Source organism: Phalaenopsis equestris, unplaced genomic scaffold (genome assembly GCF_001263595.1).
Source record: "Phalaenopsis equestris unplaced genomic scaffold, ASM126359v1 Scaffold000618, whole genome shotgun sequence".
Lineage (NCBI taxonomy): Eukaryota > Viridiplantae > Streptophyta > Magnoliopsida > Asparagales > Orchidaceae > Phalaenopsis > Phalaenopsis equestris.
Window position 1 is genome coordinate 285,361 of NW_018165058.1, and position 23,773 is coordinate 309,133.

Here is a 23,773-nt window from a genome sequence, read left to right on the forward strand (position 1 = left end):
TGATAAATTTCTGATTCAGACAATCCCAAGACTTATACCCATGCTTGTCTGAACCATATCTAATAAAGGTGCACAAGACAGATTGTGAGTCAAACTTGCTTCTAGACCCTGCATCAATATGCACATATGTAGAGCACTCAAATACTCTTAAATGAGATAGACATACATTTTTGTCACTCCAGGCTTCTTCATGTAAGTCTTCCTCCAAAGGCACTGATGGACTACGATTTATTAGATAAACTGTTGTATTTGCAGTTTCAAACTAAAACTATTTTGAGAAGCTTGCATGCAACCTCATGAACCTAGCACACTCAGTGATTGTTCTGCTCATGCGCTCAGACATACCATTTTGCTGCGGTGTTCTGTTCATGCGCACATGTCTGACCCCCTCTGTAGCACATAAATATAAGTTTTACATTGTCAATGAAATTAAAGAAGAAATTGTGGAAAAAAGATCAAATAAAGGGGTTCAAATAATCACTGATAATTGTGGACATAGTTTCAGAATATGAAAATATCAATTAAGAAAAATAATTACTTAAAGAGGATTTTCCCAAATATTGAAGAAAGATCAATCGTTAATTTGGAGTTTGCTAATTTTTTTTGGATTTAGTGGTGCTTTTGCTGATCATGACTCCATACATTCTAGAGCTTTATGGAGGAAATTGTGTGGTGAATGATTTATGGTGCTTTCGCTCCCCACAAGTGCAAAAATTTAGCTTTCAAATTGTTAGTTCAACCGTGTTCATCTTCTTGTAAAAAAAAACTGGGGTACATATTCTTTTACCAATTCAACTTAAGATAAACAAAATCACTTCGTGATCAGGTGAAGATTTGATATTTGTTCATATTAATCTCCGTCTTCCATATAGGAGCCCAAAACATTCTCATAGGATACAAAATTATGGAATGTTGAGGAGATGCCTTGGCTATAACGAATGATATTGGAATTCTTGAAGTAACCAATCTTCCTCATAATGAACCATGCTTAGAAATGATATTTTTCGTTAATGGGGGTGAATGTGTCATTTATGAAGACAATTGAGTTAGTACTAATGATGATACCACTGTTGAATGCATCAACTCCAAGTAATAATTATGTTATTACATTTTGACATTTTGCTATCTTTGCTTTATTTTATTATGGATGGCGTTCATATTAAATGTTTTGATATTTTTTTTTATATTTTGAATAAAATTTTGATATTGTCAAAAATAATTTTTATTATTATAAAGTTTCTTAATGGTTGCATTTGTTCTTTTGTAATATCTTTAGTAGAAAATATTTAAAAATATATAGTTATATTAATAATTTATTAAATATAAAAAAATTATGCCCATGTCGTAGCATGTCTTTTTTTTACAGTTATGACGTGTAGCATATCATATCGTGTCCATGTCTTCACGTCTGTGTTCTTGCTTCATAAGAGACTGCTCAAGATTTCCCTAGACAGTGATTACCTCTCCGTTGCCACAGCATCTCACATTTACATGGTGGGTTGAGGTGATCGGTCGTGAGGAATTGAGTAGAGGATGTCCAAAGAAGGAGTTGAAGATGGGCAATATGTCGTCCACTATGAAGTTCGCCATGTTGGTGCTAACTACTTGTTTTTTTCTTCCTAGGTCAGCGATAAAGTGATGGCTCCTAGCGCTTCCTCTCGCCAAAAAGCCATAGAGCGGGCCAACTGCAATTGTTAGTCGTTCGTTGCCAAGACCTATTTTGTCGAACAATGAATTGAACAAGATGTTCACAAAGCTTCTAGTGTCGATGAGGATGCTATCAATCTGATAGTTGTCAATCTGCGCAGTGATGATGATAATATCGTTGTAGGGGTTACCCTTAAGGGGTAAGTCTTTATCGGTGAAAACAATTGGAGGATTGAGGATGTGTGCTACGTTTGGGTACAACGGGTGGCTTCGCATAATTCTCCCGACCGAGACCTCTTTAAACTGGCTTGACAGGATGATTCTCCTTCACCCCCAAAGATGGTTGGGACTACAAAAACAATACAGATCTCGTGGACTCAGGCTGGCTAGTCTGATATCTCCTCAACTACAGTTTTCACTTGTAGCTAGGTTGTTGCACCTGGGGCTACAAATTCTTTTAATTTTTTGGTCTTGATCAAATCTTTAATAAGGCCTCAAAAGTGTCTGCACTCCATGTTGTGCCTATGGTCCCAATGGTAAAAACAATACTTGGGGTCTCAGAGATAAGCTACGACATTTGTCGGTGGCGCTCTTTTAAATCTTTATTTTGTATGGTCTCCACTTAGGCAATGAAACTCAAATAAATTGTTTTGGGTGCTTCATAATTAGGTAGCAAATGCTTGTTATACCGAGTCAATCGTTGGTCAGAGTATCATGCTTGATTTCCACGATGACGTGTTTCGTCGGTCGCCCTATGATCTCAGGGTGACTGAGTGTCTTCGTATCAAGGACAGGTGGAAGGTCATGAATCATGTCCGATCTCCACCTTTTTGATTGGAAGGCCATTTTCTGTGACAGATAGGTGGAGGATTCTGCTCAGGAAGAGGCAGGGTTAGAGTTATGCTCTTTGGTCAATATGTGGTTGTTGGTCAACTTCAAAAACTCAGCTAACATGTTCGGCTGCTACAAGCCTAGCACATCTTAGAAAAGTCCTTTATTCAACACTTGAGCTAAGGAAACATGAGCAACTATGGGCTCCAGATCCCGCACTTTCAACATTTTCTTCTAGAAGCAAATGATAAACGAGCACAAACTCTGTCACTGTCGGAGCTATAGAAAAGTTGCATGTTCTTCTATGGCTTATGAGCACTGAAATATTATGCCACAAATATCCACTTAAAGTTAGTGATTGACATGATTACCCCCGACAATAACCACCTGAGGATTGACTCTCTCAATGTGGTGAAGAAGACGACATTTCAGAGCGTCGATGATCCTTAACAAGGACATGATCGACTCAAATGAGGCTATATGGTAGGATTCCAACATCGAGATCATGAATTGTTTGGGGGCTTGGCTTAAAAATTTGTCACTAGAACGCATCCTCAAGCTGGTGGGACACTTCAGTACGCTTAATCTGATGCAAATCAATCAGTGTCAACCCAACACTATCGAAGTGCTGCGAGTCGCCTTCTCATTTTAAGGCCGGGAGGACTCTTTTATTATTGGGCGCCGACCTATTCGCTCGGGGTCAATGATCTCTTCCCAGGGGTAGCCCGTTTCAGATGGCATCCAACATCTGATCATTTAACTCTTAGATCTGTTGTATCACGAATTCTCTAGTGTAATCCATGTTGTCCCTATCTCCATTAAAAGTTTCTTCTCATTGGACTACTTTTCTTGTTTATGGCATGATCCACGTTCACCATGTCTTTTAAAATGTTGAATCCCGATTTATTTATGAATCACGCCAAAAGAATAGTGTGTAAATAATGAGAGATTAAGAGACAGAAAGATAGTGAACATCTCACGTGATCATATATTTTTTATTCATAAAGTAATTCTCCTATTTATAGTGCAAAGGACGTAAAATGATGATATTACTTTTTTGTTTTTGTTTTAAAGGGGTCTAGTATTTTACATGCGTAAGTCTGTCATCCAACTACTTTCTGGCTTGACCAGCTAAGCTTAAATTAGGAGTCGACGAGCTCAACTTGATCGGCTGAGCTTGGTCCGCATGGATCAACTAGGTCAGCTTGGTCTGCTAAGCTTTGTTGGTATGGGTCAACCGATTGATACAGCATGACTATCAACCCTTAGTCCTTGATGAGGAACTTCGCAGATGGTTGGAAATACTTTGGAACCAAACCTTTGGATCGGTTCTGCAGGAGGGTCGACTATTGCATTGGGTAGTCTTTCATGTAGTGGTTGGCGCAAATGTTTATTCATCTCGTGTTTGGTTGAATAGCTCGGACATGGTTTACCCAGTCATCATTTGTTAGCCTCATGGCTCGATCAATTTTGGCTTTGTTAGCTTGGCTATGACAACTTAACTTGGTCGGCAAGTAGACCTCATGATCATCTGTCAGTGGGCTCTCCTCCGTCATATTCTTCCCGTTTGAATAGTTAGATCCCCTCAAGATTAGTGTGTGCACATTTTTGATGTACAAAAACAAAATACACAATAGATTATTTTTAGTGTTAACATCAAAATAGAATAGGACTACTTTCATCTTCAGTTTCCATAACCCATATTTTTAGTTTCTATGCAACAAAATTTTTTCATGTAGCGGTTGGCTAACTTCTTTCAAATGCCTAAAAATTGAGTTTATGCTGTCCTTAAACACAGTCTGTTGATAAAAAACGAGGCCTAAATTTTTGGGTTTCAACCCTGATATCAATATTCTTAATGAAAGAAAGAAGAAACAGGTAATGTAGCTTTTTTCAATTGGTTCACTCATCTGACACAACATGAAATTATATAGAATTAATAAAAATACATAGAAAAACCATCAGCTAAGAAGTTGCCCATAAGATTTTGCTATCTGATCCCTGAGCTGTCATAGGTGGCGTAACAATATTCAATTGCTATAGCCGTTGAAAGTACTGTGCATTCAAATGATTTACAAGGATAGAAAAATATACTAACTTAAGCTGAACTCCTCGAGCCATATTAACACCTCATTTCTCTGCAGAAACAGCAACGAAAGTAAGAAAGTTTGAAATTAGCACTGCCTGAGAGAGGAAACTAAATCAAATCCATATTCAAACGAAGCTTAAAATAATCCAACTATAGGACAAAAGAGATTAAAAAAATCTAGGGACATGAGAGTTGTTATCTTACTTGAATTATATAAAAATATTTTGAAGTTAAAAAGGAACAAGGAGCTTACCATTATGAAACTCCAAGTGCGTCCAGGATCATTGTAACGAGCAAGCATACAACCCCTCATCGGCTTTAGACCAGCTTCAATCAGAGCAGACCGTAGTTCTTTCTCTTTTTGTCTAACTGCATCCTCAGTTGGCCTTCCACTGAACTTTACAGCAGCAGCAAAGCCTCCTTCTACCTTTCTCAAGCTGATTGTTTCTAAACTAGGTTCGGGTAAGCTGCTCAAGAAATGTTTAAGTTTACTAAACTTGATGGCATGCTTATTTATTATACTAGAAACTATATAGATTTCAAATGTCACATAAATTTCATCCTAGACATAAATGTTAAGGGGCCATTTAGGATCACTACTGTTTTTTACATTTTATTTTTCATTTTTATTTTATTTTGTTTATGTTTTCATTTGGAATAAAACATGTTTGATTTGATATAACATGTTTAACTGTTTTTAAAAATACTCAAATAACTTTTAGATATTTTGAGTCTTTTTAAAAACAAGCTAATTTATATTCAAAGATAAAAAATAAGAACATGCAAACAAACATATTTTTAATAAAAATAAAAACAGAAACAAAAAATAGAAAACAAAGTGATCCCAAGCAGACCCTAATGTTGCTATGTTTTTATTCTCTTACTTGCTATTTTCTTTATCCTTAGGGAGAACTATCTGGATTGATACTTCTGATAATGCAGCATCTTTAGCTTGTGTAAAGACAGGGGTGGTCATTGGAATCTTTTCCATTGTGGAATTTTTGCCAAATATGTATCTAAGAAGATCAAAATAAGATGTAAATTTAAGTAAAATAAAATTGACCAGAAATGGCAACTGAACTACTCACCCTGCAACATCATTAAATCCAGATGAGCCTGAAAGCTTATCTCCTTTCGTCTCAGCCACAAGAAAGGATGCATATTTCCTAACCTATAGAGCCACAATAATCCATTACCATTTATCCTACTATTAGTATAGTTCTAAGATTACTAAAATAAAAATAATGTAACATTAATGGGTGATATACGTTGTTTTCAAGAAATACAAGACAAACCCACTCAAACAAAACATAGCCAATGAAATAGAGAAAAAAAAAAGACAAATATAACAGTTTGTCCATATAAACATATTGAAGCTATGAGATAAGTTTTATCATAAAAGAAGACTGAGATTCACAGAAATCTCATCCATAAGTTCAGTATATCGAGACAAAAAGACTTAAAATGAAGGATCATAGATGCGTTCTGCCTCACAATACACGAATGACATGGTGGCATAATGATAACATAAGATCCTGAAATATAAATGGAAAAACTAAATTTTCATTGCTACAATGAATTAAGTAAATTTCAATTGAAACAAGCTTGAATGAAGACCAACACCTCATACTTGGCAGTTCTTTTCAGGATCTGGTAATCTGGTGTTTCCAAGTCCGGAGTCTTATAAAAGCTCAACTATGGAAGATTACAAGCTTTACATAAGAATGTCAGATGAGTACAACAATGTATGCTGGATTTTCTCGAAGATCAACAAAATTGAATTGAATAAGTACCTGCCCTAAAACATTTGCTAGACCTTCCAAAGAGAAGTACTCATTGTTCACAATTGAATCCCATAGATCCTACAGAATTAAGGAACAACAGTAGCCACATCAAGTATGTAAAAAGAGCAGAGTGAATCAAAGCAAGAACATGAGCCTCACCACGTGGCTGCAAAACTTCCGATTCTTTGGATTTACCCCCATGATGGACACGCCAGTGAAAACCAACTCCGGCTTCCATGGCAGAAGCACAAACTTCATTACCATCGTCCACCTCGTCGTAAGTTCAAATGGCCCTGACTACAAAAGCTGAAAAGTACAGCTAAGCTTCTCAAATAAATTCAGACTTAAATAATAAAACAGCAGCATGCGCTCTGTTAAAAAATTTATGTCCTATTGTTCTTCAAAGATTTTAATATTTGAGTCAAAGAACTCCTATTTAAATAAAGTATTTAATACCAAAGTGAAAGATATTATATTTGACAAACAATATGTATCAGTTTTATCAATAGTCTTAAAATCTTGCAAACAAAGAGTACCGTTTCAAGATTAAGATAATTATAACTATAATTAAAAAAAGGGGCACGTCACTTATCACTTAAAAGTTCTCTACTATATATCATCAAAACTTATATATATATATATATATATATATATATATATAGCATCTAAAACCGAAAAAAGAAAAGCACTCTATTAACGGCGCATCGTGAAATCTAGAAATCCAACTCACCCTCTAGTGATGGCTGACTCTCACCATTTCACCTCATCGTCTAGCCCTCCCCAGTGACTTATCAACCTTCATGAGAAACGTGAGTGTCCTCTCGACTTTGTAGTCACCATGGGTGATGTTGGGTAGGTTGATCATTATGAGGTCGAGTACGAGAGTGATGGGTTGTATTGGAGTAGGAGGTTTCATTGTTGCGACTGTTATGCTTAGAAGCTATCGAAAAGGACGAATTTTATTTCTCACATACGGATCTAAAATATTACAAATTAAAAAATTCTCAACAACAAAGTAATATTGAACTTTAGTTTAGTATAATTTTCTAGCATACACACAAATAAAAATCTAAGAGACAACTAGATTTTTTACGTGAAAAATCCTAGAAAGTGAAAAAATCATGATGCCTAATCCATTCAAAATAATCCAATAGATATTGAAAGCACATATGTCTATTGTATAATGGAATTATTTAAGATGAGATTACAAAAACTGATAGTCATAGATATTGAGCAAACAATGCCGAAAACAAAATCATAGAACAAACAATCAAATAAATACGGTGTGATTTACGTGGTTCGACACAGTTCCACTTATTTTCATGGGGATTCCACCATCACAGGTGGGAAGAAAGAAAAGATGATCAGGAAAACGTAGGGTTACAACTCACACATCAAAAGGAGCCCTAACCCCTCCTTTAAATAATAGAGATTAAGGCACAATAATTAAGAAATAAAAATGACAAATTAACACCCCAATACAATTAAAACCTCTAATAAAACAATGTTCACATCATCATTTACTCCCAGATAGGTGAGAGATGAACAAATAAACTCCAATAGAAAAATGAATGTACGAAGATGGTTTTCTACGTATCCCGTCTTGAAGAAATCAAGCATCGCATATTCTTTAAAACACCTGATTGGACAATCAATATTGAGCTAAGATGTTCACCAAACTCTTACAATAGATGAACTTTTGAATTGATGTTACTTTTGTGAGCATATCTGTTGGATTTTTCTTTGTACCTATCTTCTTCAACAAAATCTTATCGTCATTAATTAAGTTCTAAACAAAATGGTATCTCATTTCAATGTGTTTGGTATGAGTATGATAAACTTGATTTTTGGTCAATCATATTGCACTCTAACTGCCATAAAATATCATCAGAGACTTCTGATTAACTCTCATATCACTTTCTTCATCATCTCTGTGATTGTCATGCACCCATCTCCTATAATAAACAAAGCAACAACAGACTGAAAAACCGATCTCCAATTGATTGGACATCTTGTCAATGTAAATAAATAATCAATCATAGACATCCCCTTATCCATATCACATGCATAGTCTGAGTCAGTGCAGCCTACACACAAATCAACAATAGATGACAGTCCCTCAAATATTAAGCCAACATCAACTCTACCCTCCATATACCTCAAAATATTATTCGCAGTTTGTCAATGACTCCATCCCAGATCATGCATTAATCTGCTAAACACAATTGCATCTGCAATCTCTGAAATAATATAAACCACAACATACATTAGAATGTCCACTACACTAATATTAGAAATTGATCGCATATATTTCCTCTCAATATCATATTTAGGACACGAATCTAAACTCAATTCAAAAAAATATGCAATAAGTAGACTCACCGCCTTGCTCGAGTTATCAACCCCAAACTTCTTCAGCACCTTTAAAATATATGTTCATTGCAAGAATCAAACCTTTACCGAGGTTAGTCCCTGAAAACTTTCATACCAAGAATTTTGCGAGCGTACCCGACTCTTTCATCTCAAAACATTTGGAATGTTGATTTTTAATCCTATCAACATCAGTCTGAATTATGAATACAATCAACATGTCATCAATATATATAAGTAGATGAACTCAGCATTAGCTATTTTTTTAAAATATGCACAATGATCGTATGAGCTCCTCATCTAATCTTATCTTATCAAGAACTGAACAAACTTTTTATACCACTACCATGATGACTGCTTCCTCATATAAAGACTTGTTCATTATGCAAATCAAGCCTTTTAAGGCTCTATATTCAGACGCCTGCAACATATAGATCTCATTTTGTAATTTTTCGTATAGAAATACAATCTTCATATCAAGCTGCTCCAAATCAGGTCATACTATGCTACAAGTACTAAGAGAACTTAAATCGAGGGATATTTGACCACCAGGGAAAACACATTATCATAACTAATATATTCTCCATGCGCAAAACCTTTTGCCACTAAACTTACCATGTACAATACATCAACTCCATAAGAACATTCTTTCTTTGCATACACCCATTTGCACCAAACGAATTTTCTTCCATGAGAAAACTTCATCAAACTCTAAGCAACATTTTTTCCAAAGAGACTTCATCTCCTTATTCATTACCCCTCTCCAAAGATCACCATCCGAGCTATCCATAGTTTCCTTGTAGTGACAAGTGATTTTAGCCTACATGACCGAAAGTGCAAATGAAATATAATCTCTCAACCAAGCTGGTTTTGGGATATTCTAGCACAATATCATGCTCCTAACAATAGATTTTTGAGTAGGAATCCCAACATCAACATCTTCTTACAACTCTTCTTGAGCACTTTCAATAGATACTTCTTGAACTGCAACTGGATCAGGAAACTGAGTAGGACTGGTCAAACTTCTGTTGCAATTCTGTGATCTATTTAGAACTCTCAACCTACTTCGAGTCACAAGGCTTCAACAAGCTTGCCTCGTCAAATGTAACATCCTCGCTAATGAAGATCTTCATTTCCAAGCCCTTGACTCTAAACCTGAAGCCAACGAATATCGTCTTCTTTGCTCATGGGTCTAATTTATCATTCTACACGTGGTAGTCAGCTGGACACTCAAATACCCTCATGTGCTCATAATCTCTAACAGGATGTCTCAGTCATATCTCACTTGAGAATTTTTTCCCAAAAGTTATAGAAGACAGACAGTTCACCAAATGGAAGACAATTTATATTCTTGGTTTGATAGAATATATCAATCAGGAATAAATGAAATCAGACAGAATAAAGAGTTTCCTTCTTCACAATGTTACAAAGAAAGATTGCAAAGAAAAAATATTTGCACGAATTCTTTCCTTTTAGCTGAACATTTAGATTAGGAATATGTATTAATTAAGTTACTTAAAATAGATTATACATAATATTATATACCTAAAATAGATTGCACAGACTATTATTTAATGGAATGAAAACAAAAGAAAATACGTTCAACCTATTTGCTAAAAATATTGACATGATATCAGAGCTTTAATCGGTCTGAATCCTTAGAATTCTAGCTTTTATTATCATTCGCCGACATCTTCGACTGCTTCCTCGTCGGAGCGCTCAAATTCTAGCTTTTGTTATCATTCGCCGACATCTTCGACTGCTTCCTAGCCGGAGCGCTCATTCTTGTCCTTATTTGAGTTATGCGACGTCTTTGTCCGCATTCGTTCGCCTTGTTTGAGTTCTGCGACAGTCACATTCTTGTCCTTATTTGAGTTATGTGACATCTTTGTCCTCATTCGTTCGCCTTGTTTGAGTTCTGCGACAGTCACGATCTTCTCATCAATTGTGATCATCCTTCGATCCGTCTCCCTCTCCCGCCGATCTGTTTCAAGCTGACCATCCTTCGATCCATCTCCCCCTCCTGCCGATCTGTTTTCTCCCTCACGACTACTTCAAGCCTATCATCCTTCGATCTGTCTCAAGCCGCGATCCATTTTTTCCGCATCAAGCCGCAAACCGTGAAGCCGCGATCTGTCTCAAGCTAAAGCTGCCATCAATCGCGTCTCCCTCTCCTGTCGAAATCCAAATATACGACCGACAATCTTCCTCCCTGTGCCCAACACTTTTCCGCCCTAGCCCTTTCACGATGATTTAGATCAACGATTTAGATTTTATTTAGATATCTTGGCTTTCTTTTATTTTTGGTTGATTTCGATCAACGATCATTCTGTTTAGAATATCTTCTGAAATCTTAGCTATCAAATTTACGGGAAAGAATTATGTCACATAAATTATGTCACATGAGAATTTTAGCTCATAATGTTCTTAAAAGGGAAGGAGCTTTGAAGTCATATTGATAGGTTTTCTTCAGCTCCTACTGAGGCAAAAAGTCTTAGTCAATGGGAAGCAAAGGATGCTCGAATTATTTGCTGGATTTCGGGATCTATTGAGGCTCATATGGTGAACAATTTAAGATCCTTTGACACAGCTAAAAAAATGTGGGAATACTTGAAACGCGTTTACAATCAAGATAATTCTGCGAAACGTTTCCAATTGCTTCCAATTGGACCTTAACATGAGTAATTACAGTCAGGGCAATCTTTCAATTGAACAATATTATTCTGGCTTTCTAAATTTATGGAGCGAATATACTGGTATTATCTATGTTAAGGTGTCAAAGGAGAACTTAGCTAGTCTTCAAGCTATTAATGAAGAAAGTCATCGTGATCAGTTTTTAATGAAACTTAGACCTGAATTTGAAACTGCTCGAGCTGGGTTGTTGCACAGAGATTTGGTTCTTTATTTGGATTTGTTTTTAGCAATTACTACGCGAAGAACAAAGATTGGTGACACAAGTTACTATCAGTACAACAGGTGGATCATTAGAAATAATTAATATGGCGTATACTACTAAGACCAAAGGGAAGAGACCAGTGCAGTGCTACAACTGCAAGACTGCAAGAAATTTGGTCATATTGCACGAAATTGTGAAAATAAGGTATGTACTTACTGCAAGCAAAAGGGACATACTCTTACGGAGTGCCCTACACCACCAACACTCACAATGTTGGCTCGACATCCACAGTTGCTGACAATAATCAATCAGCTGTCACACCAGATATGGCTCTCCGTCTTTCTGCTTCTCTGTCTTTCTGCTCTCGACCTTCAAGGGAAAGATAAAACTATTACTTTCTTTCCTTCTCCTTGTTCTTTCTTTCTCCTTGGTTTGTTGATTCAGATGCCACAAATCATATGACTGACACAACTGATTTATTACATAACCAATAGTCATATACTGGTACTCAATATATTCAGGTTGCTGATAGAAATAATATTTCAATTACGACAGTTGGTGATATTAACTCCTTCAGATATTTCTTGATTTTTCTTAAATTATCTACTAATTTACTCTTTGTCGGTCAACTTGTAGATAAAAGTGGTATTTCATTAGTTTTTCAGTTGTTGATAATAAAGCGGACATCTGACATACAAGACAAGGTCATCCAAACGATATAGTGTTGAAATATTTATTTAAAAGTGGTATTTTTTATTTTATATTTTTTATTTTATAGATAAGAGTTAGTACTTGACTGTTTTGTTTGTAAACTTGAAAAATATAAGACATTATCTTTTCGTATTTCAGTCAGTCGTGTCAATAAATGTTTTAACATTATACATAGTTATGTTTGGAGAATTACAACAGTTATTTCACATGCTCAATATAAATATTTTGTAACATTTATTGATGATTACAGTCGATTTACTTGGATCTATTTTTTTGGGTTCCAAAACAAAAGTATTTACTGTATTTCAAACATTTTTAACATACACTGAAACTCAGTTCTCCGCTTGCATTAAAACATTACGGTCTGACAATGGCGGTGAATACATGTCTCATGAGTTTCAAACAATTCTCCATAACAAATGTATTGTTTCACAACGTTCATGTCCCTATACACCACAACAAAATGGAGTTGTTGAACAAAAAAATCGACATCTATTGGATACTCTACGGATATTACTGATAGAATCATCTATTCCAGCTAAATTTTGGGCTGAAGCTTTTTCTACTACAGTTTATGTCATCAATCGTTTACCATCTCAACAGTTGAAGTATGAGTCTGACACTCACAATGTTGGCTCGACATCCACAGTTGCTAACAATAATCAATCAGCTGTCACACCAGATATGGCTCTCTGTCTTTCTGCTCTCGACCTTCAAGGGAAAGATAAAACTATTACTTTCTTTCCTTCTCCTTGGTTTGTTGATTCAGATGCCACAAATCATATGACTGACACAACTGATTTATTACATAACCAATAGTCATATACTGGTACTCAATATATTCAGGTTGCTGATAGAAATAATATTTCAATTACGACAGTTGGTGATATTAACTCCTTCAGATATTTCTTGATTTTTCTTAAATTATCTACTAATTTACTCTTTGTCGGTCAACTTGTAGATAAAAGTGGTATTTCATTAGTTTTTCAGTTGTTGATAATAAAGCGGACATCTGACATACAAGACAAGGTCATCCAAACGATATAGTGTTGAAATATTTATTTAAAAGTGGTATTTTTTATTTTACAGATAAGAGTTAATACTTGACTATTTTATTTGTAAACTTGGAAAAAATAAGACAATATTTTTTCATATTTCAGTCAGTCGTGCCAATAAATGTTTTAACATTATACATAGTTATGTTTGGAGAATTACAACAGTTATTTCACATGCTCAATATAAATATTTTGTAACATTTATTGATGATTACAGTCGATTTACTTGGATCTATTTTTTTGGGTTCCAAAACAAAAGTATTTACTGTATTTCAAACATTTTTAACATACATTGAAACTCAGTTCTCCACTTGCATTAAAACCTTATGGTCTGACAATGACGGTGAATACATGACACATAAGTTTCAAGTATTTCTCTATAACAAAGGTATTTTTTCATAACGTTCATGTCCCTATACACCGCAACAAATTGGAGTTGCTGAACGAAAAAATCGACATCTATTGGATACTATGCGCACATTACTGATAGAATCTTCTGTTCCAGCTAAATTTTGGACTGACGCTTTATCTATTGCAGTTTATCTCATTAATCATTTACCATCTCAACAATTGAAGTATGAGTTTCCCTACTATCGACTTTTTGATAAACATCTTAATTATCGTATGCTACATATTTTCGAATGTGTTTGCTTTGTTCATCTACCTGCTCATGAACGTCATAAGTTGACAGCTCAGTCAGTACGATGTGCGTTTATGGGGTACAATTCTAATCATAAAGGTTTTGTGTGCTATGACTCGATTAATAGTCGATGACATATTTCTCTAAATGTGATTTTCTTTGAATATGAATATTACTTTCAATATCATGTGTCGACACTAGATACAATTATACTTCCACAAATTGATAATTCTTCTGCTGATAAAAGGTTCAAGCCAGACATTGGCTACACACGACGCCTGCCCCCTTCATCTTCAATCCTCCCCGACCCTGATCCAGAAAGTGCACCAATAAGTATTTGATGATCAACTCGGTGTATCCGTCCTCTAGATAGATATGAGTATTCTGCAATTTTAACTGATACTACTGTTCCTATCTCTTACGTTCAGACTGCTAAACAAACTCACTGGGTAAAAGCCGTGCAAGAGGAGTCGGATATTGTCTATACACGACATCTGCCCCCTTCACCTTCAATCCTCCCCAACCCTGATACAAAAATTACTCCAATAAGTATTCGACGATCAACCTGGCGTATTCGTCCTCTAGATAGATATAGGTATTCTGCAATTTTAACTGATATTATTGTTCCCACCTCTTACTCTCAAGCTGCTAAACAGACTTGCTAGGTCAAAGCCATGCAAGAGAAACTTCAGACACTTCAAGACAATCACACTTGGGATATTGTTTCATGTCCTATAGGAGTTAAACCCATTGGTTGTAAATGGGTTTATTCTCTTAAACTCTGATCTGATGGCTCTCTTGATAGATATAATATAAGATTAGTAGCTCTTGGCAATCGACAGGAATACGGGATTGATTGTGAAGAAACATTTGCACCTGTGGCTAAGATGACGACTGTCTGACTGATGTTATCTATTGCTGCATCTAAAGGCTGGTTCTTAAAGCAGATGGTTGTTAAGAATACATTATCTCAAAGAAGATGCCTATATGACTCCTCCTCTAGGCTTATTTTCTACACATTCACATGATGTTTCTAAGCTCAAACGGTCCCTATACATTTTAAAACAGGCTCCATGAGTCTGGTTCGAAAAGTTTCACAATACCCTTCGTAACTTTTCTTTTATTTAAAGTCAGTATGATTTATCATTATTTCTTTGCAAGACTAACAAGGGAATTGTTTTTTATTAGTCTATGTTGATGATATTGTCATCACATGATCTGACAATCAATTGATATCTCAGCTACAGAAACGTCTTTAGGGTTCTTTTCAAATGAAATATTTAGTGTCATTAATTTATTTCTTAGGACTCGAGGTTCAGTCTTCTCCCGCTAGTATTTTCCTTCATCAACACAATTATACGAAGGGACTCATTGCTTTGGTCGGTATTCAAGATGGTCGCTCTACCGATACTCCTTTGGAAGTAAATGTCAAATATCAACAGAATGATGGTGACTTTCTATCTGAACCATCTCTATATCGACAACTGATTGGGAGTCTCAACTATCTGACTATGATGCGTCCTGATATTTCATTTACTGTGCAACAAATTACTCAAATTATGCAAGCACCCACACATCTTCATTTAGTTGCAGTTCGAGGTATTATTCGGTATTTGAAAGGTAATTCTCATTGTGGTTTGTTCTTTTCCTGCGGAGTCTCCTATCACCTTAACAACCTATAGTGATGTCAATTGGGCTAGTTGTTCTGATACACGCTAATCTATTATTGGATGGTGCACGTTTCTCGACAACTCTTTAATCTCTTGGAAGAGTAAGAAACAAGATCAAGTGTCTAATTCATCTACTGAATCAGAATAGCATGTCATGTCCTCTGCTTATTCAGAGATTATTTGACTTCGGGATGTGCTGGCTGAGCTTGGTTTTCCTCAGTTCGAGTCTACTTCTCTCATGCAGATAATACTAGCGCTATCCAGATTGCTGTTAATCCTATCATTCATGAGCGCGCAACAGCATCATCAATCTCTTATCAGCAAATTGATATTTCTTTATCAGTCAGCATCAATTTGAGGGGAATATCAATAGGAATAAATGAAATCAGACAGAATAAAGAGTTTCCTTCTTCACAATGCTGCAAAGAAGAAAATATTATATTTGCATGGATTCCTTTCTTTTAGCTTAATATTTAGATTAAGAATATGTATTAAGTTACTTAAGATAGATTATATATAATATTATGCACGTAAAATAGATTGTACAGACTATTATTTGATGAAATTAAAGCAAAGAAAAAGGCATTTAGTCTATTTGCTCAAAATAAGCACAAAATCTACACTAGATATTATTATCTATCTGAATTTATCATCAATGTGGTATCTCTCGAACAATAAACTGGTGTTCTATCCTCGCTTTATATCACTCTTGCAAGAACACATTTGAGGTATATTGACCCCCATTGTCTGATCTGATACACTAGATATTTTAGTAATCTGAGTCACAATCTACTGCTTCCAAGTTATGAAATCTCAGCATCTCGCTCTTGCGCTTCATGGTGTATACCCAAACATATTTAGAGTAATTATTTATGAAAGAACCGAATAATATTGCCTTCATTTGGCCCCAAACATATGTACTTCTTTCAAACATACTCTAAAATATAATTTATATTATGATAACAGTACCACGAGAAACCTGTGTCTCCTTACCAAACACACAATGTTCACAGAAATCAAGCTTGTAGATGTTGCTCCTTTAATTAATCTTTATTTCACCATAACCTAAAATGATCTCCAATATGAGCTAGTTGCATATGCCACAACATATTAACATCAGAAGAATCATCAACAGCAACAGCCGTTTCAGTCATTATGTTATCCTGAAGATAGTAAAGATTGTGATAGTAAAATCCTATCATAAATATCAATGCTCCACGACATATCCTCAAAAGTCATGTATCAATAACTGTCTGGTAGCCTTTGGCCTCTAAGGCCCAACTGACAATAAATTCTTTCTGATATCCAAAAAATGTTTAATATTTATATGCTCTCTCACAGTATTGTCATGCATCCTGATTAAAAAGCCCTCCATACCAATAGTATGACAAACTTGATCATTGTTCATAGTCATTGCATCATTGTGAAGTTTCTTGTAACTATAAAACCACCCTCGGTGGGATAAATGTGATAGATAGTATATGTATCCAAAATCTAAAACAAATCAATTATATATAAACTATGAGAAATTCTAAATAACAATGCATCTGAATTTGCATTATCAAAAATCTCCACAATAAGATTGGCTTTCACCTCAGAAGAAACTACCCTTTTCGTTCTTCGCCTTCTCCTTCTCCTTCAACTTTAGACAACCTTTCTTTCAATGGACAGTCTCCAAATAGAAAACAAACTAATTTTTTCCAAGACTACGCCCACATAACTTGCCACACTTTTGAGAAATATCGTTGTTGCCACCCTTCCTTGCCCAAATTTTATTTTTCTCAGATCTGCCACGTATGAGTGTAAGTGCGTCGACCAATCCGTCTTTCCAGATTCCTTGTCCCTTCAACAGCAATCGTGTTTTAATAGCGTCATATTTACCTCATCAAAATTCAAGATCTCCTTCCTACGAATGAGTGTCATCGTGAAATTTTTATACTCATCAATGAGTGAATTCAACAAAAGAAGTGCCAATATCTTCATCTCTAATATTCTAATCCAAATTTAACAAATCTGCCAACAACCATGTAAAGTCATTGAAGTGTTCATCAATATTTACCTAATGTCTCATCTAAAATTTGTAAAGTTGATGCTTCATATTGAGACGATTCTCCAAGTACTTCATGAGATATTTGTTCTCCAACGTTCTCTATCATTTTCCTGCAGATGTCTTCATCATCACCCCATATTTGAATTCTTGAGTTAAGCAATTTTGAATCAAAACACAAATATTTTGATTCATCTTCAATCAATATCTCTTTGTTATCTCTACAAGATGTTCATTGCAATCAAGAACCTCCTTCAAATTCAAAGATCACATCAAATTTATTACCTCGCATCAACACATGCCAAAATTCTCTTTGCTATCAAATTTCATCACATCGATTCTGATGGGATGTGTAAGCAACTGATCCATCTTTTCCACCGCCATGGTGGATGTTGAAGAACCACGTGTTGTGTTATTTTTCATCAAGAAATATTCTTTCGAATGCAAACAAAAGATTCCCTATCGAACTCTTATCACATGTTGTTTGTCGATAGAAGGACTAGGTTGGACCTGCTTGATGCTTCATACATCATACCTGCCTATTACGCTACTACCGTTGGACTGCTTCTCGCTAGACTGACAGAGCCAGACCCGTGCATACTCTTCCGCCGAACCGCATGATGTTTAATAGCTCCTCACTAGACCGACCACGCCAATTGACCAAACACCGTTTCTCTGACTGCTCTGATCGTAAAATCTCACAAGATGTTGTCGTCGGCTGTCAGAACAAAACCAAAAGCTCCAAATAATGTTGATAACAAAATCATACAACAAACAATCAAATGAACACAATGTGATTTACATTGTTTGATGCAAATGTGCCTACGTCCACGGGAAAGGAAATTCCACTATCACAAATGAGAGCGAAAAGACAGACAAGAAAAAATAAGGTTACAACTCACATCAAAAAAAGCTCTAATCTCTCCTTTAAATAAGAGAGGATTATGACACATTATTTAAATAACACAAATGATCAATTTATTCCTTAATATAATTAAAGGCTGTCTACAAAAGCTGAAAAGTACAACTAAGCTTCCAAATTCAATTCAAACTTAAATAAGATCACAAAAGCATACGATCTATTAAAATGTTTCTATCCTAATGTTCTTCGAAGATTTTAATATTTGAATCAAACATCTCGCATTTAAATAAAATATTCAATACCTAAGAGAGATCTTCTATTTAACAAACATTGTATAGGAGTTTATCAATAATTTTAAAATCTTGCAAACAAGGACTATTTTTCAACATTAAGATATTTAATAGTAAAATTAAAAAGGGGGCAATATTGCAAAACCCTAGCCTTCTTCCTTCTGAATATCACCAAGTTTCAGAAAAAGTTCATAAACCTGAAATTGGAAGCTAAGAAAAAAGCGCAAGCCACCTACTGCAAATGCTGCTGCCGAACAAACCAGCGCATTTAGCAAAAAGCAAATCGATCAACTCCTGAATCTGCTAAACCCCAGTCTGGCTGATACTCCAAATTGTTCGATGGTACATACAAGTAGAAAGTCTGGTTGATACTCCAAATTGTTCGATGGTACATGCAGGTAGAAAACTAAACCCTTAGATTACTGATTCAGGAGTTTCTGATTATATGACAAATTTATATTATTTATTTAATTCATACATCCCATGTTCTGGCCATGAAAATGTTCGTATTGCTGACGGCAGTTTCTCTTCCATTGCTGGAAGGAAACATTAACTTATCCAAGAGTATAGGTATTAAATTTGTACTCCATGTACCAACACTAAAATGTAACATTCTATCAGTCAGCAAACTTTCAAAGGATTCTAACTGCCGTGTAATTTTCTGTGAATCTTCTTGTGTTTTTCAGGAACATAAATCAGAGATGATGATTGGGAGAGCTAAAAAAAGAAGACTTTACTACTTTGAGAATATTGTTCCTAGTAAAAAAATAGTTCAAACTTACAGCAGTATAAGTTTGAACCCTGCATTAGAAAAAATAATGGAATCACACAAATATCAAGTTTTTTTGTCAAAAATTTCTAATTTGTCTGAACCCGGAACAATAAAGGAAGCTCCCAGTAATCCAAATTGGAGAATAGCAGTATAAGAAGATGGATGCTCTTTTGAAAAATGAAATCTGGGAATTTGTCACTTTACCAAGAGATAATAAGTCTACTGTTGGGTGTAAATGGGTCTTTACTACTAAAGTCAAAGCTGATAAGAGTGTCGAAAGACACAAAGCGAGATTAATAGCGAAAGGATTCACTCAAACTCATGGAATTGACTATCAAGAGACATTCGCTCCGGTAGTCAATATCAATTTTATTCGTGTTTAATTGTCCATAGCAGTAAACCGTGATTGGCCCTTACATCAGCTCGACGTTAAAAATGATTTTTTAAACTGTGAATTAGAGGAGGAGGTATCATAGATCTTCCACCGGGATATGAGAAAAAGTTTGGAGAAGACAAGGTGTGCAGATTATAGGAGGTATCATAGATCTTCCACCGGGATACGAGAAAAAGTTTGGAGAAGACAAGGTGTGCAGATTAAAGAAATCCTTGTATGAGCTCAAGCTATCTCCTCCTGCTTGGTTTGAGAGGTTTGGAAAGGCGATTACAAAATATGGATACACTCAGAGTCAAATTGATCATATTATGTTCTACAAACATTCAGAAACTGTTAAATCCGTTATACTCATTATCTATGTCGATGATATTATCCTTACAGGAAATGATGTTAGGTAAATTGAGACATTGAAAGAAAGATTGGTCACAGAATTCGAGATTAAAAATCTGAGAACTGTAAAGTATTTTCTCAGCAGAACTGTAAAGTACTTTCTCAGCATTGAGTTTGTTAGATCTAAGAAAATGATCTTTATTAATCATCAAAGAAAAAATTTACATAGAAGATATTTGCATGGTGTATGTTCCTTCCAACGACCAAGTAGCGGATATTCTAACAAAAAGTCTTCACAAAAAACAGTTCGATGGTTTAGTGTGTAAGCTAGCTCTGAAAGATATATTCATGTCAACTTGAGGGGGAGTGTTGAAAGATCTGACTTGAATTACAAAATTTATTGTCTTTCCTCTTACACAGAATTTATTATCCTTCCTTCTACATATTATTTGGTAGTTGTAGAAATTGTAGAAATCATGCTTAGTTCTTAGTTAGCCTTGTAATGTAATAGGAAATAATTGTAACCTATTTGCTTATTTTCCTTATCTAGGAGGTGGGATTCCTAAATGTAAGGGTACCGGGTATTGCAACAGTAAGAAGGAACGAATTTTCTCTCCAAGTTTATGCTGTTTTTCAGGAACATATTTATAATTATTTAGAGGGGCATTATAGGAAGATAAGAAGCAATTATAAGAGGACTGCTAAAATGAGAAGAGAAACATTTGTAAAACTCACTTCTATTTTACTTTTTACTCCTTCAATCTACTCGATGCAAAACTCAAACACGCCACACATATTTATATTAACGACACTCCTATTAGGATTGTGCCAACACATTTCAAACCTAAGGCTACAATTGACTCTCTATAATATTTTTTAATCTTCAATTACAAGATTCATTAATTACATATTCTAGAATTCTCTAAATCTTTACTTTAAAATATATCTATAGAATCCTCTAAAATTTTCTTCATAAAATGAGTCTTAAGAATTTTATAAAAACTTTTCTAGATTATGGGCTCAATTAAAAGCCCAATTTAAATCAAGTTTAATTTTTAACACCCCCTCTTAAACTTGTTTTGTCATCCTGAGCAATCTTCTTATCCTAATAAAATTTCATACTATAGGGGTTTGGTAAATATATCAGCTACTTAATCATGAGTCTTCAAATACTCTATTTGCACATCATTTCTTGTGATACAGTCTCTGATGAAGTGATAACTGTGTCAATATGTTTGCTTCAATAATGGAAAGCTGGATTTTTGGTCAAAGTGATAAATGACTTGTTATTGATACAAATCTTTGTTGGCTCTTCTTGTGGCAATTTGAACTCTTTCAATAAATTTTGGAGCTAAATTGCAGGATAAACACATGAAATTGCAGCAATATACTCAATTTTATAAGTAAAAAGGGCGTCAATTGATAGGGCGACAATTGATTGCTTATTTGACATCCAAGTAAAAACAGTGTCTTCCATGTAGAACGCGAACTCTTTAGAATATTTTCTCTCATTCAAGTCTCCGGCCCAATCGCTATCACTATATCTGACAATCTTGAAATCATTTGATGATGAATGAATAAGAAAAATTCGATCGTACCTTTGATATGACGAAGAATCCTATCAGCATCCTTTAATTGAGTTGTAGTTGGTGCCTCCATATAGCGACTAACAATTTGAACAGCATGAAAAATGTTCAGCCTGGTGCAAGTCAGGTAGCGCAAGCTTCCAACTAAGAGCTTGAACAAGGTTGGATTGACAATTTCGCCATCCTCATTTTTGGAAAAACTGCCTCCACATTCCATCGGAGTGCTTTTGGGGTTGCAATCATTCATATTGAATTTCTTAAGAATTTATTTTCCATAGTTTTCTTGAGAAATAAATATGCTTTCATCCTTTTGCTTACCTTCAATATCGAGAAGGTACATCATTTGCCTAATGTTCGTCATCTCAAACTCTTTAATCATCACTTTCTTGAATTCTTTGAACATACTTGGATTACTTCCAGTAAAAATCAAGTCATCCACACATAAGCACACTATCAAAAAATCCTCATCCTCAACTTTGATGTAGAGGGCATGCTCATAAGAACATTTGATGAAGTTATTCTCAAGAAAATACTTATCAATGTGGTTGTTTCATGCCTTAGGTTCTTGTTTTAACCAATAGAGATCCTTCTTCAGCTTCAAAATCTTGTTTCCTCGCCCTTTGACTTTATAACCTGGTGGTTGTTGAATGTAAACTTCATGTTCAAGGACTCCATTCAGAAGCCGGCCTTTACATTCATTTGATATATTTTAAACCTATTTTGAGTTGCCAAAGAAATGAATAGCCTTATAGTTTCAAGTTGAGCAAATACTTCATCATAGTCGTTGTCAACTATTTGGCTGTAACATTTCCCCCCTAATTTTGTTTTATATTTCTCGACTTCTCGTTTGACATTCTTCTTTGCTTTGTATACCCACTTCACGACAATTGTCTTGTGCCCTTTTGGAGGTGCAGCTAGCTCTCATATATTGTTCTTCTCGATCGCATTGATTTCTTCATCTATTGCATCCTTCTAATTCTTACTTTGCAAGGCTTCTTGAAAATTCACGGGTTAACAATCGACAAAAAGGAAAAAGAGAGTAAGATTGTTTGGATTCTCATTTAACACATAAATTTCTTGTAAAAATCTGAAGCGTGGTACTTTTTTGCTTAACCCTTCACTTGAAGAAGATAATAATGATGGGTCCTCTTGATTACTTGCAGTTAGTGTGGTGGATGGTGTAGTAAACTCATCTATTTCTTGCTTTATCCTTGGTTGCTCCACTTTTTCATCCTTAAAGTAGTTGTAGTTCTCATCATGTGGATCCCAAATTCATTCTCCTTCCTAATCGAACACAACATTACAACTGATAATTGTCTTCATAGTGTTTGTATTGTATAACTTGTATCCTTCTGAGTTGGAGTCATAACTAATGAAAATATACTTCTCACTCTAGTCATCCAGTTTACTTCATTGCTCATCGAGTACGTGCAGATGAAATATGCTTCCAAACACTCCTAGATGAGAGATTCCAGGCTTCCTTCCACTCCATGCTTCCTGCGGTGTCATTCCCTACACACTTCTTGTTGAAGATCGATTAGACCAGTAAACCAGGCATGCAACAACTTCAGCCCAAAATTACTTAAGTAGCCTCTTACTCTTGAGCATACTTCGAGCTATGTCAAAGACAATTCAATTCTTTCTTTCGGCTACATCATTTGTTGAGGGTATCTTGAGACGGTCAATGGTCGACATATTCTGTTGGTTTCACAAAACTCTTGAAATTCTTTTGAAGTGACTCGCCACCCTGATCATATCGCATGATTTTGATCTCGAGGCTACTTTTTTTTCTCCACCAA

General features: G+C 35.2%; 1 protein-coding gene across 1 annotated transcript in view; it reads right to left on the bottom strand.

Moving 5' to 3' along the window:
* Positions 1-4,296: 4,296 nt before the first annotated feature.
* The window catches only part of LOC110029974, a 21,797-nt gene continuing 2,320 nt past the window's right edge, over positions 4,297-23,773 (bottom strand). The window contains exons 2-8 of the mRNA XM_020732488.1: positions 6,511-6,648; positions 6,361-6,429; positions 6,191-6,262; positions 5,656-5,738; positions 5,452-5,583; positions 4,821-5,034; positions 4,297-4,616 (exon numbers count right to left, since the gene is read on the bottom strand). Coding sequence (XP_020588147.1) covers positions 4,572-4,616; positions 4,821-5,034; positions 5,452-5,583; positions 5,656-5,738; positions 6,191-6,262; positions 6,361-6,429; positions 6,511-6,648 — 753 coding nt within the window. The 3' untranslated portion in view covers positions 4,297-4,571. The remainder of the gene's footprint in view (positions 4,617-4,820; positions 5,035-5,451; positions 5,584-5,655; positions 5,739-6,190; positions 6,263-6,360; positions 6,430-6,510; positions 6,649-23,773) is intronic.